The 15690-nt window shown below is 49.3% G+C and overlaps 1 protein-coding gene across 1 annotated transcript in view; it reads right to left on the reverse strand.

Annotated features, from left to right (window-relative positions):
* LOC140404380 (sorbitol dehydrogenase-like) overlaps window positions 1-15690 on the reverse strand; it is a 272127-nt gene that overhangs the window by 8372 nt on the left and 248065 nt on the right. Inside the window, exons 7-8 of the mRNA XM_072492821.1 lie at window positions 7559-7737; window positions 1926-2047 (exon numbers count right to left, since the gene is read on the reverse strand). Coding sequence (XP_072348922.1) covers window positions 1926-2047; window positions 7559-7737 — 301 coding nt within the window. The remainder of the gene's footprint in view (window positions 1-1925; window positions 2048-7558; window positions 7738-15690) is intronic.

Raw genomic sequence — 15690 nt, forward strand, 5'->3', positions numbered from 1 at the left:
TTTGTCCCTGGATTCTTCACACAGGGCTAAATCGCTGGCTTTTAAAGCAGACCAAGGCAGGCCAGCTGCACGGTTCAATTCCCGTACCAGCCTCCCCGAACAGGCGCCAGAATGTGGCGACTAGGGGCTTTTCACAGTAACTTCATTTGAAGCCTACTTGTGACAATAAGCGATTTTCATTTTCATTTCATTTTCATTCATTTCTTTCTGGTTTTTGACATTCTAGAAATGCCTCAAACCTTTGCCCATCTTCCAACAAAATAATTTACCCATAAAAACTGAGTGTAAAGGGTCAAAAAAACCCAAAAAACCTGCTCTGGCAGGAGCTACCAAACATGCGACTTCCACCTACACACCGGGAGCGCTGCACTCCACTTTGAAGAATTGGTGATCTCTCGCTTTGACGCACCACCTCACATCTTAGAGAGGCGGTGGTTCTACTGTGTAGACGCCTGCAGGGGTCAAAACCATCTGTCATACCAACTATCTGAAACAACCCACTGAGTGGCTGGTGCAATGTATCAGTATTATCGAGCATTAATGAAAGCTCATTCCTCCCATTCCACAGCTGATTCAAGAATGTCTCACAAAGGCATCTCCAACAGCAAGCCACTTGCTACTTGCAATAATTTCTTTATCTTTCTTGCGTCTTCTGGTTTGGGTTTCGCTGTCTTAATTGATGCCTTATTTCCCGTTCCTGTCACTGCCTCGAGGCGCTGCACTCCCCCAAAAACGAGCAGCATAATCTCTTGAGAGTGATTGTTAGCGCAGAAATGAAACAGTTCTGTGACAGCCCCTTTCTCCTCTCAGGTGTAGCCCAGTACAACACTGGCCATCGATAGTGACGGGCCAAAGAAATGTGCCAACTTGCCTAGTGATGTGGCAGAAGCAAACATTAATAGTTAACGTATTCTCACCGCCCCGTCAGTGGTTTTAGATTTCTGTCCCAATGCCGAGCAACGTACAAATCTCTCAGCCACCAAACTAACTGAAGCATGAGCAGCCATTTCCCAGCTCTCTCTCGGGCTTGACGACTGTCTCTCGGCAAGATCTCTATTTAACAGCTGATGTTTTGAACCAAGCTTGTTAGCTTGGCTCAGCTGGTGCTTTGGAGACAGAACATTGTGCGTTCGAAACCTAACCTGGACACCTGAGTGTGTCATCCAGGTACATAGGTCAGCGCAGGACTGATGGAGTGCTACACAGTCAGAGATGTCGGAAATGTACAATCACAGGCTTATCTCTGCTGGCTCAGGTGGAGGTTGAAAGACAGGTTTTGCAATTTGGCTCTCAGTCACATTTGTCACTTGTCATGGAATAGAATTCCCACAGTGCAGAAGGAGGCCATTTGGCCCACTGAAACTGCACTGACCCTCTGAAAGACCCTACCTAGGCCCACTTCCCCCACCCTATCCCCGTAACCCCCACCTAACCTTCACACCTTTGGACACGAAGGGGCAATTCAGCGTTGCCAATCCACCTAACCTGCACGGCCTTTGGACTGTGGGAGGAAACAGGAGCACCCGGAGGAAACCCACGTACACACGGGGAGAATGTGCAAACTCCACACAGTCACCCAAGGCCGGAATTGAACCCGGGACCCTAGGGCTGAGGCGGCAGTGCTAACCACTGTGCTACTGGGTCGAATAAAGCTTACCCTACGATATGTTCAAAAATGGCTGCACTTCAGCCACTTCTGTACTTTCATATCCAAGATACGGAAATTCAAAGAATATCTTACAAGCAACTTGGAAGGATGAGGGAAATTAAATTCTAATGAAACATAAAATGAAATAAATTAGTCTGTTGCTGCTGCAGCGTCCAATACCAGAGAGCAATGTGCTCCTTCGTTTCAACAGTCCCGACATAAGTAAGGTCGAGGAAGTTTGCGAAGTATAAACTGTAACTGGAGTTTGACTGCTTACGTGTTGGTGTATCTATAGCTACCCCGGATGTCCACTTCTCGAACTGTTGCATTCGTTACAGGAACATTTGCTGTAGCCAGTCCCATGCCAACCAACACCACTATCCCACCAGGTTTAACAGCCTGTTGAAAGCAAAACAGAATGAGACATGGGGCTTAGTTGTTCCAGCCAACCAAAACGGAAAGAGAGGAATGTTTACGGGACATGTTGGGTTGGAATTTTATATTCCCCCTTGAGGAGGGATGGGATGCGGGGGAGGGGGGCACCGCGGTGCCGCATAAAAATCAACCCCTATTAATCAACCCGCCTGGTTATGAACTTATAAACAATAGTCCAGCAGTTAACTGTTGCCTGGGGCATTCTCCATGGCAACACCTCTATTGACCAGAGTTCACTTGCCAATCAATGCGCACTCTCTTCCCATGGAGTATAAATTGTTGCTCCCTTTACAATTGGTACACTCTTGTGAATCTGTCCTGAGGGGTGCAAGATGAAAAACTTTGACAGCAGGTTTCTTTTTCAGCAATTTTAAAAGATTTGTTCACAGGGTGTTGGGGGAGGGGCATTAGCAAGGTCAGCGTTTATTCCCCATCTCTATGTGCCCCTTGGACGATGGCTGTGAGCCACTTTCATGAATACAACGTCAGGGGGCATTTAAGAGTCAACCACATTGCTGTGGGTCTGGAGTCACGTGTAGGCCAGACCGGGTAAGGACGGCAGATTTCCTTCCCTAAAGGACGTTAGTGAACCAGATGGGTTTTTACAACAAAACTGTAGTTTCACGTATCACCGTTCGTTCTTCTTTATTTAATTGATTGAATTTATATTGCCCAAATTGAACTTGTGTCCGACCTTCGGTCTGGGCTTCTAGATTATTGCTCTGTTACTGTCCCCAGCAGTCTTAACTCAGCATTGCCTCTGGTAAGGACATGGAACTTTCACTGTAAATATACAAGAACTGGAGTTATCCCGGCTGAAGAGGAGCGTTAATTCTTAATTTCTGGGATGTGGACGTTCGACAGGTTGACGGTGGGAAGGGCGGTTGGGCAGCTACGGGAGGGCGATGGGGGTGCAGTATGAACATGGAGGGAAGGCGAGCGGCACGCTCGCCCATCAGCTAGAGAGGCAGGCCGCATCCAGGGAAATCTTGAGGGTATGGACAGGGAAGGGGGAGTTAGTGTCGGAGCCGGGGAAGATAAATGAGGAATCCGGGGTGTGAGGATGGGGATATGGGGCAGTCCATGGATGGGCTGGAGTTCCCCCGGTTGGGTGAGGAGAGGAGGTAGGCGCTTGAGGAGCCCCTAGGCCCGAAGGAGCTAATGGAAAGTATAAGGGCGATGAAGTCGGGGATGGTGACCCGGTGTCATTTTATAAAGAGTTGGCGGCAGAGTTGGCACCACACCTATTGGGGGCATTTAGCGAGGCACTGGAGAAGGGGAGCTGCCGGAGACAATGACACAGGTGACAATTACATTAATACCAACGAAAGGGAAGGAACCATTAGAATGTGGCCACACAAGCACATATCCCTGTTGAAAAATAAAGGAGGCTAAATGTTGGCTCAGTTTGTAGTCAATTTTATAAATACATTTGCCAAACTGTCTAAAAGTTTTTTTTAACACATGGATTCTCCTTCGAGAAGAATTAATGGTATTATTCTCAACGTGGCAGCAATATAAAACCTTGGCTAGGCCGCATTTGGAGTATTGCGTGCAGTTCTGGTAACTACATTAGCAGAGGGCCGTGGAAGCTTTGGAGAGAGTACAAAGAAGGTTCACCAGGATGTTGTCTGGTCCCGGGGCTGTTGGCTATGAGGAGAGTTTGAATAAACTAGGATTGTCCTCACTGGAAAGATAGAGGCTGAGGGGGAGACCTGACAGAGGTCTACAATATTATGAGAGGCATAGACAGGGTGGATAGTCAGAGGCTTTCCCCCAGGGTGGAAGTGTCAATTACAAGGGGGCACAGATTCAAGGTGAGAGGGGGAAGGTTTAATGGAGATGTGCGAGGTACGTTTTTCACACAGAGAGTGGTGGGTGTCAGGAACGCGCTGCCGGAGGATGTGGTGGAAGCACATTAGCAACATTTAGGAGGCACCTGGATGGGTACATGAATCGGGAGGAAATAGAGGGATACGGACTGATTAAAGGCAGAAGGTTTTTTTAAGCTAGGGCATCATGATCGGCACAAGCTTGGAGGGCCGAAGGGCCTGGTCCTGTGCTGTACTTTTCTTTGTTCTCTTTCTTCTTAGTCTTATTTGATAGTATATGAAAGGCCGCCACATGTAAAGCCTGGACTGAACCTTTAAGCCTAAGTGCAGCAGCAGTGGTGATATGTAGGTCACTGAGTTAGGCCTCTGCTAGAGTTACCTTGTCTCAATTCTGGGCACCCCGCCTTTGGAAGGGATGTCAAGGCTTGCACAGCAGAGATACAGAAGACACTCACTAGACTGATGCCAGGGATGCAGGACTTCAGTTATATGGGGAAGGTGGGGAAACTGGGATTCCTCTCCTGCAAGCAATAATGGCCTAACGGGGTATTTACTTGTGGAGTCCATGATGAGGAGGGGTTTCGATGAAGTAAACGAGGAGAAACCGTTTTTACTGGCAGGTGGGTGGGTACTCTGAGGACCCAAATTACAGGTAGAAAATCCCAGGGGGGGGGATAGGGCGACGGGAATTCTCTCGACGCAGTGAACCGTGGTCTGAAGGAATGGTGGAAACATATTCAATCATACCTTTCATATCTGCAAAGCAGGAACATGCAGGGCTACGGGGAAAGGGCAGGGAGAGTGGGACCAATTTAATAGCTTTCAGAGGGCCGGCACACCTAGGTACGATGGACCGAATGGCCTCCCTTCCATTCCTGTATGATCACTACTGCAATGTGTGCCCTTTGCTGCAATTCGCCTGTGCCTACATTGTCTCCCCATTTGATGTTTTCTTGGGATATTTTAAGTGTGCTGTTGTCACCCACAAAAATAAAACACATTTTCGCACAAGCAACAAAGTAGCACCAGTCCATTGTTGGAAAGGTGCATTTGGAGCACCTTGGGTGGGATTTTCCGTATCCCGAAGCCGATATCGTAATCGTCGATCGGCCGGAGAATCCCTGTTTACTACCGAATCAGGGGCGGCGCCTGTTTTCGGATGCGCCGCCCCCTCCAAAACAGCATCATCGGGGAGTGCGCTGCACGGGGAGGACGTTGCCTGAAGGCCCTCAACCGATGCTCCGCCCCCTAATGGGCCGACTTTCCGGCCGCGCGGGGCAGGTGTGCTCTCAGTTTTTGTGAACACGGCATGGCGGCTGCGGACTGTGTCCAGCGCCGCCACAGTCGGGGGGAGAGAGACGTGCTGCTGTTCGGGGGGGGGGGGGGGGGGGGGGGGGGCTTCAGTCAGGGCTGGGGGGATTGGTGGGTGGGTGGGCCCAGGAGTGGCGAGGGGGTGTCCAGGGCGGCACTACCTGGCAGGACGGGTCCGCGTGCGGCCGGCGGCATGTTGCACGGCGCGACCGCTGCAGGTCATCGGCGTGCGCATGCGCGGCCAAGGACCCGGCAATTCTCCAGGCCTTTCTAACGGGAAGGCCGTGCGTTTTACGTGGCGCGGCTGCTAGCCTCTCACTGGTCAGAGGATCGGTGCTGGGGCCTCGCCGATTGTTTCGTCGTAAAACCAGACACTCCCTCCTCAAAATCGAGGAATCCAGCCTCCTGTTTTCCGTATTAACCAATGGAAAGAAATATTCACTCACTTTAGGCACCTGGGGGAGCAGGTTGCTCGTGATTGGGGGCTCCGTAGGTACAACATCACTAGTTTGGTGGGGAGAGTGAAAGCTGATCTGGCAAGGTGGGACGGTCTCCCTCTGTCACTGGCGGGTCGGGTACAGGCGGTTAAAATGAACGTGTTGCCGTGATTTCTGTTTATTTTCCAATGCCTGCCGATTTTCCTGCCAAACGCATTTTCCAGAGAGATTGAAGGGATGATTACCTCGTTCATATGGGGAGGGAAGGTGGCCAGAGTTAGAAAGGTGCTGCTACAGAGGGGAAGGCAGACACGGGGTTTGGGTCTTCCGAACCTGATGTATTACTACTGGGCGGCAAATGTGGAGAAGGTGTGGAGCTGGGTCAGAGGGGTTGATTCCCAATGGGTTAGAATTGAGGAGAGTTTCAGTAGGGGGGGTCAAGATTGATGGCGCTAGCGACAGCGCCGCTCCCGATGGTCCCGGGGAGATACTCAGGTGGTCCAGCAGTAATAGCTTCATTGGGAATTTGGAGGCAGTTTCGCCAACACTTCGGGTTGGGGGCAGGGTCAAGGGAAATGCCAATTCGGGGGAACCACAGATTTGAGCCAGGGAAGTGGGATGGAAATTTTCGGAAATGGGAGAAGAAGGGATTAAGACGCTAAAGGATTTGTTTCTTCGGGGGTCGGTTTGCAGAATTGAAGGAGCTGGAAACTAAATATGGGCTGGTGCAGGGGGAAATGTTTTGATACATGCAGGTTCGAGATTTTGCCAGGAAGGAGATACAGAGCTTCCCGGTGGAGCCGGCCTCCATATTGCTGGAGGAGGTGCTGACGACAGGGGGACTGGAGAAGGGGGTAGTGTCGGTGGTTTACGGGGCTATTTTGGGAGAGGAGAAGGCACCGCTGGAAGGGATCAAAGCAAAGTGGGAGGAAGAGTTGGCGGAGGGTATGGAGGAAGAGTTCTGGTGTGAGATGCTCCGGAGAATGAATGCCTCCACTTTGTACGCGAGGTTGGGGCTGATACATCTGAAGGTAGTATATAGAACGCACTTCACGAGAGCGAGGGTGAGCCGGCTCTTTGAGGGGGTAGAAGTTGTGTGTGAACGTTGCGGGAGGGGCCCCGCAAACCACATTCATATGTTTCGGTCCTGTCCAAAGGTAGAGGATTACTGGAAGGAGGTGTTTAGGGTAATCTCTAAAGTGGTGCACATGAAACTCGGGGTGTCATATTTGGGGTGTCGGACCAGCCGGGGTTGGAAACGGGCGCGGAGGCAGATGTTGTAGCCTTCGCCTCGTTGATCGCCCGAAGGCGGATCCTGTTGGGATGGAGATCAATCTCTCCACCCTGTGCCCTGGCGTGGCGGGGGGACCTGTTGGAATTCTTGACTCTTGAGAATGTTAAGTTTGAACTGAGGGGAAGGATGGAGGGGTCCTACAATTCATGGGCGTTATTCATTATGCACATTCGAGAACTGGATAACATCGAACATTAGAGGGGGGTGGGGGGCTGGGAGTGTTGGGGGGGGGGGGTGGACTGTATGTGTTAATGGCGACTATGGGTGTTTCCTGATTCCTTCTTGTTTTTTTGTTTATGTTAACATGTGGGCAGTTGTTTGGGGGTTTGTTGGGAGGATGGGATCGTTGTTGTTGATAAGGGGATTGATGTTGCATTCGTTACTGTATATTGTTCGTTGGTAGGTGTAAATTTTGAAGAAAATGATAGAAATATTCAACTTCCACACTCGAAGCGAGGAGATGGTCCCCCTCCTGGACCGCCTGTAGAAACCCTGATCCATCAAAACAGAAAATCTACAAGCTTTTTTGTTTGTTGAATATTGGAAGATTAAGGGGTTTTAAGAAAATCTAAAAGTTATTGCTGTGAAACCCAGAACTTACGTAGACTCCAGCTTGGATACAGGTATCAGACGAAGTACACTCGAGGCATATGTCTGGCATGGCACAGAGAGAGTTCTTCACTTTCTGGGCTAGTTCCATAGGACAAGTACATTTGTCGACCTTCAGGATAATGGTGGCCCCCAGGCATTTTGCTTTATCCAACCGTTCTTGGCACATGTCTGAAAGGAAAGTACATCGGGATTAAAAAAAACACAAAAGGTTTCCACGGACCCTTGTTTCCCTACAACTCTCGTCTCTTCTGCTTTGCAGTCGCAGTGGTAAATATTTTTTTTAATAGGCTTATTGAAGGGCCATTGATTTCTAGGTGGAATTCGGGCCTTTTTTCAAAGGTTTCAGCACGGGTGTCTCTCTTCTCCATCATGGTGACATTCTAAGGTAAAACCAGAGACAGATGTGTGATACATCTTAATTTGTTTTTTCTTGAGATGCAGCCGGTGTGCGGACAAAGCCACCATCCCTAATTGCCCTTGAACTCAGTGGCTTGGCAAGCCATTTCAGAGGGTCATTACTGTGGGCCTGGAGTCACATGCAGGCTGGACTGGGTAATAGTTCTGTCACCTTTGACAAGGTACCGTACACAAGGAGGCTGCGAAATAAGGTGAGAGCCCATTGTGCTAGAGGGCAGGTTACTGGCATGGATAGAGGATTGGCTGACTGGCAGAAGAAGGCAGAGAGTGGGGATAAAGGGGTCTTTTTCAGGATGGCAGCCGGTGACTAGTGGTGTGCCTCAGGGGTCGGTGCTGGGACCACCACAACTATTCACGATGTACATTAACGATCTGGAAGAAGGAACTGAGGGCAATGCTGCTAGGTTTGCAGAGATATGTAGAGGGACATGTAGTGTTGAGGAAGCGGGCAGGCTGCAGAAGGACTTGGACAGGCTAGGAGAGTGGGCAAAGAAGTGGTAGATGGAATACAATGTGGAAATGTGTGAGGTTATGCACTTTGGTAGGAAGAAGAACAAAGAACAATACAGCATACGTCCCCTCGGAATTGAAATGAAATGAAAATGAAAATCGCTTATTGTCACAAGTAGGCTTCAAATGAAGTTACTGTGAAAAGCCCCTAGTCGCCACATTCCGGCGCCTGTTCGGGGAGGCTGGTACGGGAATTGAACCGTGCTGCTGCTGGCCTGCCTTGGTCTGCTTTAAAAGCCAGCAATTTAGCCCTGTGCTAAACCAGCCCCTAATTGACTGTTCCACTCTGGGAAAAAGCATCTGACTATCCACTCTTTCCATGCCACTCCTAATTTTGCAAACTTCTATCAGGTCGCTCCTCAACCTCCATCGTTCCAGTGAAAACAAACAAAGTTTATCCAACCTCTCCTCATAGCTAATACCCTCCATACTAGGCAACATCCTGGTACACCTCTCTGTACCTTCTCCAAAGCCTCCACATCCTTCTGGTAATGTGGCGACCAGAATTGTACGCAATATTCCAGATGTGGCCTAATGAAGGTTCTGTACAGCTGCAGCATAACTTGCCATTTTTTATACTCAATGCCCCAATCGATGAAGACAAGCGTGCTGTACGCCTTCTTGATTACCTTATCCACCTGCGTTGCCACTTTCAGTTATAATAATCTTTATTGTCACAAGTAGGCTTATATTAGCACTGCAATGAAGTTACTGTGAAAAGCCCCTAGTCGCCACATTCCGGCGCCTGTTCGGGTACACTGAGGGAGAATTCCGAATGTCCAAATTACTTAACAAGCATGTCTTTTGGGGCTTGTGGGAGGAAACCGGAGCACCCGGAGGAAACCCACGCAGACACGGGGAGAACGTGCAGACTCCGCACAGTGACCCAAGCCGGGAATTGAACCTGGGACCCTGGCGCTGTGAAGCAACTGTGCTAACCACTGCACTACCATGCTGCCCACCTGTATGCCCAGATCTCTCTGCCTTTCAATACTCCTAAGGGTTCTGTTATTTACTGTATAATTCCCACCTGTATTGGACCTTCCAAAATGCATTACCCCACATTTGTCCGGATTAAACTCCATCTGCCATTTCTCCGCCCTCTCCAACTGATCTAGGTCCTGCTGTCTCCTCTTCACTATCCGCAACTCCACCCATCTTTGCGTCGCCCGCAAGCTTACTAATCAGACCAGCTACATTTTCCTCCAAATCATTTATATATACTACGAACAACAGAGGTCGCAGAACTGATCCCCGTGGAACACCGCTAGTCACAGCAAGTACACGCCAAGACTTAATGCCCAACCATCCCTCACTCTTCACTGGCCACATCGACGGAGCGAAGTCGACCCACTGACACGAGGAAAATCACATCAGTCTCGGACTGAGGAGATCCCATTACCAAAGTGGAGAAAAATCGTCAAGGCTCCATAAATTAGGCATTCTGAGAGAGGAGCCGATTTCCTCCCCTCATAGTTATAAGGAAAATGCCTTGTACCCCAATAGACTGATACAGGGTCCATAATGGCATGTTGCAGATGCTGATAAAGGGAGGAATGCCCTTCGTATGGGAGAAACGATTGCATTAACCCAAAACCATCGGCACAGACCAGCACTGGGCAGCAGGGTAGCACAGTGGTTAGCACCGTTGCTTCACAGCGGCAGATGCGTGGCAATTCTCCGGCCGTATCCGCAGCTAGAGGCGGGGGCTTTAAGCTGCGCGGCTGCTGGCCCCCAGCCAAACAGAGGATCGGTGGCCGTTTTACACCCTCAGTTCAGTCATAAAACGCCACCGTTCCCAAGCCGGTGTCAGCGCATAGTCTCCCAAACGGAGAATCCACCCCATTAACGCTGTTTCCGTCTCCACAGGCGCTGCCTAGGTCGGAACAGAACCAGGCGAGTGCATTCCGACCCAACATTTGTTATTATTCTTCCAAATGCGAGGCCAGCATAATAATAATCTTTATTGTCACAAGTAGGCTTACATTAACACTGCAATGAATTGCTGTGAAAATCCCCTAGTTGCCACACTCCAGCGCCTGTTCAGGGACACTCTGTATGTGCGAGTACACTATGTACACTTCTGGTGTTCCTGCCGTGATAAGATATGGAAAGTGTGTGAAATCAGGATTGTGACATTGCATAGTGCTCTCGACTGCTTCAGCTCAACTGAACTGGGTTGTTTCGAGACCTTTCAAAGAGGCTTTTGACTGGGGGTTAACGCGCGAGGAAGTAAATTGGCGAAGACTTTTTTGGGGAGGAAGAAATGAGGAATTTCCAGTCCGAAAGTGGGTGGCCGCTGGGACAATTGAATCTTCGAAGACCACGAGGATAACTGGCTACATAGACAAAATAGTCAAAAGCAAGTTAGAGGAGATAATGATTTCAGTCTTCCATCCAGGCCACACCGTGACTCCTACATTCCATTCTGCTCTCCCAGCGACACTGAAGGCTGTGCAGAGAAAAGGCAGATCCCAGCAAAGCAGCAGTGAATAAATCCCAGCTGTAAGTATTGGTACGGTCCATCTTTATCTATTTGACTGAGTTTTGCCGAGTGCGGGCCGTGGCAGAAACCAGGATACTGGAAGAGGCCCAGCCTGTGAAATTAGCTTGGCACCCCTGACGTAACCCGTGATTGAGGGTCAGAAAACGGTCAACTTTTGAACTTCTGTGAGGGCGTTGGGAGACTTGTACTGATCAATGAAATGTACAGTAGGGACATCCTGAATGTGTCAGCTTGTGCTCATGCCGTTTCATGTTCTATCTAGGCTTTCCCATTGTACCCTCCATGTCCCCCACTCGTGCCGAGCAAAATTCAGTCCCTTTAAGTTACCATGTGCGTGTGGCCTTGCAAATAAACTTAAAGGGTCCGCTCACTTGACCCCATCACCTGCGCACTGGAAACAAAAATCGAGGGAATAATAATAATCTTTATTAGTGTGACAAGTAGGCTTTCATTAACACTGCAATGAAGTTATTGTTAAAATCCCCTAGTCGCCACATTCCGGCGCCTGTTCGGGTACACTGAGGGAGAATTCAGAATGTCCAATTCACCTAACAAGCACGTCTTTCGGGGCTTGTGGGAGGAAACCGGAGCACCCGGAGGAAACCATTGCTCTCTCTCAACCTGCCCATTTGCTCCGGTACAGCCGTCATCTCTGCTGCCCTTAAATCCAGGTAAGGTGGACAACTGGCTTTAGTCATTCACTGCCAGGTGTGGGCTGGACCGCGTGAAGCACTATGGGGGCCATGCCCTCGTCTTCTGAAGCTGATCGTTCTTCAAGAATCATCCCTATCTTTTTCTACTGCAAGCCAATATCTTAAACCCTTCTCCCAGCCGCCTCCACCCTCACATTCAACAAGCACATAGTGTTTCACGTGGTCCAGCCCACATCTGGCAGTGAATGACTAAAGCCAGTTGTCCACCTTACCTGGATTTAAGGGCAGCAGAGATGACGGCTGTACCGGAGCAAATGGGCAGGTTGGGAGAGAGCAATGGTTTTAATGAGGCGGCTGGTGAACCAAAGGTTCTCTTTTTCTTTCTTTCTCAGCCTCCGAGAGACCAGGAGTTGAAGAGCTACAGGACCGGGCTGAGTTGGAAAAAAAGTCCAAGAGTGACATCAAAGGAGAAGCGTAAGTTAATTGGTTGGTCAGAAACTGCCGTTAGGGTCTTTAAAGCAGTTGAAAAGTCGAACAATGTGTAATTGTTACACAAAGTAGCTGCTACTTAAGTAAAGTAGCATAAACAAACGAAAGTAAAATAAATTTAGCGTAAGGAAATAAATTGAAGCCAAGGTGGGGCAGCTCAGTCGTGTGGAATGCGTGTCCTGCAATATGTGGGAAGCCGCGGACGCAACCAGTGTCCCGGATGATCATATGTGCAGGACATGTCACCAACTGATGAAACTTGAGCCCGGGTTTCGACACTTAAGCAGCGGCTAGAGTCACTGTACCACACCCACGAATTGAGAACGATGTGGACAGTATGTTCAGACAGGTGGTCAAACCACAGTTTAGGAGCTTGGAGGCAGAGAGGGAAAGGATGACCAGCAGGCAGTCCAAGAGAACTAGGTAGGTAGTTCAGGAGTCCCCTAGATTCTGGCTCATCAATCAGTTTTTCTGTTTTGGATATCGACAAGCACGTTGGTTCCTCGGAGGAAGGCAGTAGAGCCATGTTTTCGGCACCACAGGCAGTCCCGCTGTGCAGGAGGAGAGGCAGGAGAAAGGAAGAGCACAGCCATGGGAGAGTTGTTAGTTAGAGGAACAGACAGGGCATTTCTGTGACCGGAGATGTGACTCCAGGGTGGTATGTTGCCTCCCTGGTGCCAGGATCACGGATCTCATATAAGAACATAAGAACTAGGAGCAGGAGTAGGCCATCTGGCCCCTCGGGCCTGCTCCGCCATTCAATGAGATCATGGCTGATCTTTTGTGGACTCAGCTCCACTTTCCGGCCCAAACACCATAACCCTTAATCCCTTTATTCTTCAAAAAACTATCTATCTTTATCTTAAAAACATTTAATGAAGGAGCCTCTACTGCTTGACTGGGCAAGGAATTCCATAGACTAACAACACTTTGGGTGAAGAAGTTCCTCCTAAACTCAGTCCTAAATCTACTTCCCCTTATTTTGAGGCTATGCCCCCTAGTTCTGCTTTCACCCGCCAGTGGAAACAACCTGCCCCCATCTATCCTATCTATTCCCTTCATAATTTTATATGTTTCTATAAGAACCCCCCAGCATCCTTCTAAATTCCAATGAGTACAGTCCCAGTCTACTCAACCTCTCCTCGTAATCCAACCCCTTCAGCTCTGGGATTAACCTAGTGAATCTCCTCTGCACGCCCTCCAGTGCCAGTACATCCTTTCTCAAGTAAGGAGACCAAAACTGAACACAATACTCCAGGTGTGGCCTCACTAACACCTTATAATTGCACCATAACCTCCCTAGTCTTAAACTCCATCCCTCTAGCAATGAAGGACAAAATTCCATTCGCCTTCTTAATCACCTGTTGCACCTGGTAAACAAACGTTTTGCGACTCATGCACTAGCACACCCAGGTCTTTCTGCACAGCAGCAAGTTTTAATATTTTATCATTTAAATAATAATCCCTTTTGCTGTTATTCCTACCAAAATGGATAACCTCACATTTGTCAACATTGTAGAACAGTGCGGGACATTTCCTGGGGGAGGGTGGTCTATCATTGGTTGTGGTCCATGTTGGTACCAGTGGCATGGGTGGGAAAGGGAATGAGGCCCTGAAAGAAGATTTTAGGGAGCCTGGAAGGAGACGGAAAAGCAGGATTACTCCCGGTCCCACGGGCAAGCAATTGTAAAAATAGGAGGGTTGAACATTTGGCTAGAAAGTTGGTGTAGGTGGGAGGACATCAGATCCTTGAGGCATTGGGACATGGTTCTAAGGAAGGTGGGACATGCGCAAGGCGGACAGTCTACACCTGAACAGGATGGGGATGAATATCCTCACAACAGGGGCAGTGTTCAAAGGTATATTGGTAAATGCAAGGAATATAGCAAACACAGACGATGAGCTGAGGGCCAAGATAGACACATAGCAGTGTGATGTCATCGCTACCATGGAAACTTGGCGTAAAGAGGAGCAAAATAGCAGCTCAACATCCCTGGATGTAGAGTTTTAAAGCAGGTTAGAGTGGGGATTAAAAAGGTGGGTGCATTGGTTGAGGAATTAGTTACAGCTGTGAGGAGGGATGATATACTAAATGAATCATTAAATAGGACCATGAGGTGAGAGTGACTGCCCTGGATATCAAGGCACCATTTGACCGAGTGTGGCATCAAGGTGCTCTGGTTAAACTGGAGTCAATGGGAATCAGGGGGAAACTCTCTGCTGGTTGGAGTCATCCTGGCACAAACAAACATGGTTGTGGTGGTTGGAGGTCAATCATCTCAGCTCCAGGACATCACTGCAGGAGTTCCTCAGGGTAGTGTCCCAGGCCCAACTATCTTCAGCTGCTTCATCAATGACCTCCCTTCCATCATAAGGTCAGAAGTGCGGATGTTTGCGGACGACTGCACAATGTTCAGCACCATTCACGACTCCTAAGATAATGAAGCAGTCCATGTCCAAATGCAGCAAGACCTGGACAATATCCAGGCTCGGGGCTGACAAGTGGCAAGTTACATTCATGCCACATACGTACCAGGCAATGACCGTCTCCTACAAGAGAGAATCTAACCATCACCCCTTGACATTCAATGGCATTTCCAACGCTGAATCCCCCCACAATCAATATCCTGGGAGTTGCCATTGATCAGAACTGAACTGGACCCAGCCACATGAATACTGTGGCTACCAGGGCACGTCAAAGGCTAGGAATCTTACAACGAGTAACTCACTTCCTGACCCCCCCTCCCCCAAGCCTGTCCACCATCTACAAGGTACAAGTCAGGAGTGTAATGGAATACTTTCCACTTGCCTGGGTGAGTGCAGCTCCAAATACACTCAAGAAGCTCGGCACCATCCAGGACAAAGCAGCCCCGCTTGATTGCTCCCCCTTCCACAAATATTCAAACCCTCCACCACCATCGAACAGTGGCAGCCATGTGCACCATCTACAAGATGCACGGCATCTTAGACAGCACCTTCCAAACCCACGACCGCTACCATCTAGAAGGACAAGAGCAGCAGATACCTGGGAACCCCACCACCTGGAGGTTCCCCTCCAAGTCACTCACCACTGTGACTTGAAAATATATCGCCACGTCTTCACTGTCGCTGGGGCAACATCCTGGAACTCCCTCCCTAACAGCACGGAGGGTGTACCTACACCTCCAGGGCTGCAGCGGTTCAAGAAGGCAGCTCACCACCACCTTCTGAAGGGCAACTAGGGGCGGGCAATAAATGCCGGCCTAACCAGCGACGCCCACATCCCGGAAATGAATTAAAAAAAAATATGTGTTGAGGTCAGAAATTGAAAAAAAGAGGCGAGTCACACTGCTCGGGCTGTTCCCAAACAGTGGGAGTGAGTAGAAAGAGCAAGTACGTCGGCAAATTTCCGAGCGCAAAAACATTAAGGCAGTGATAGTCGGTGACTTCAGCTACCCTGATATCAACTAGGCTGGGCACAGTGTGAAAGGCACAACAAAATTCTTGAACTGCGTTGAAAGAGAACCTTTATTCGCCAGCATGTAGCAAACCCAACGTGAGGGGGTG

Source organism: Scyliorhinus torazame, chromosome 30 (genome assembly GCF_047496885.1).
Source record: "Scyliorhinus torazame isolate Kashiwa2021f chromosome 30, sScyTor2.1, whole genome shotgun sequence".
In the NCBI taxonomy this organism is placed as follows: domain Eukaryota; kingdom Metazoa; phylum Chordata; class Chondrichthyes; order Carcharhiniformes; family Scyliorhinidae; genus Scyliorhinus; species Scyliorhinus torazame.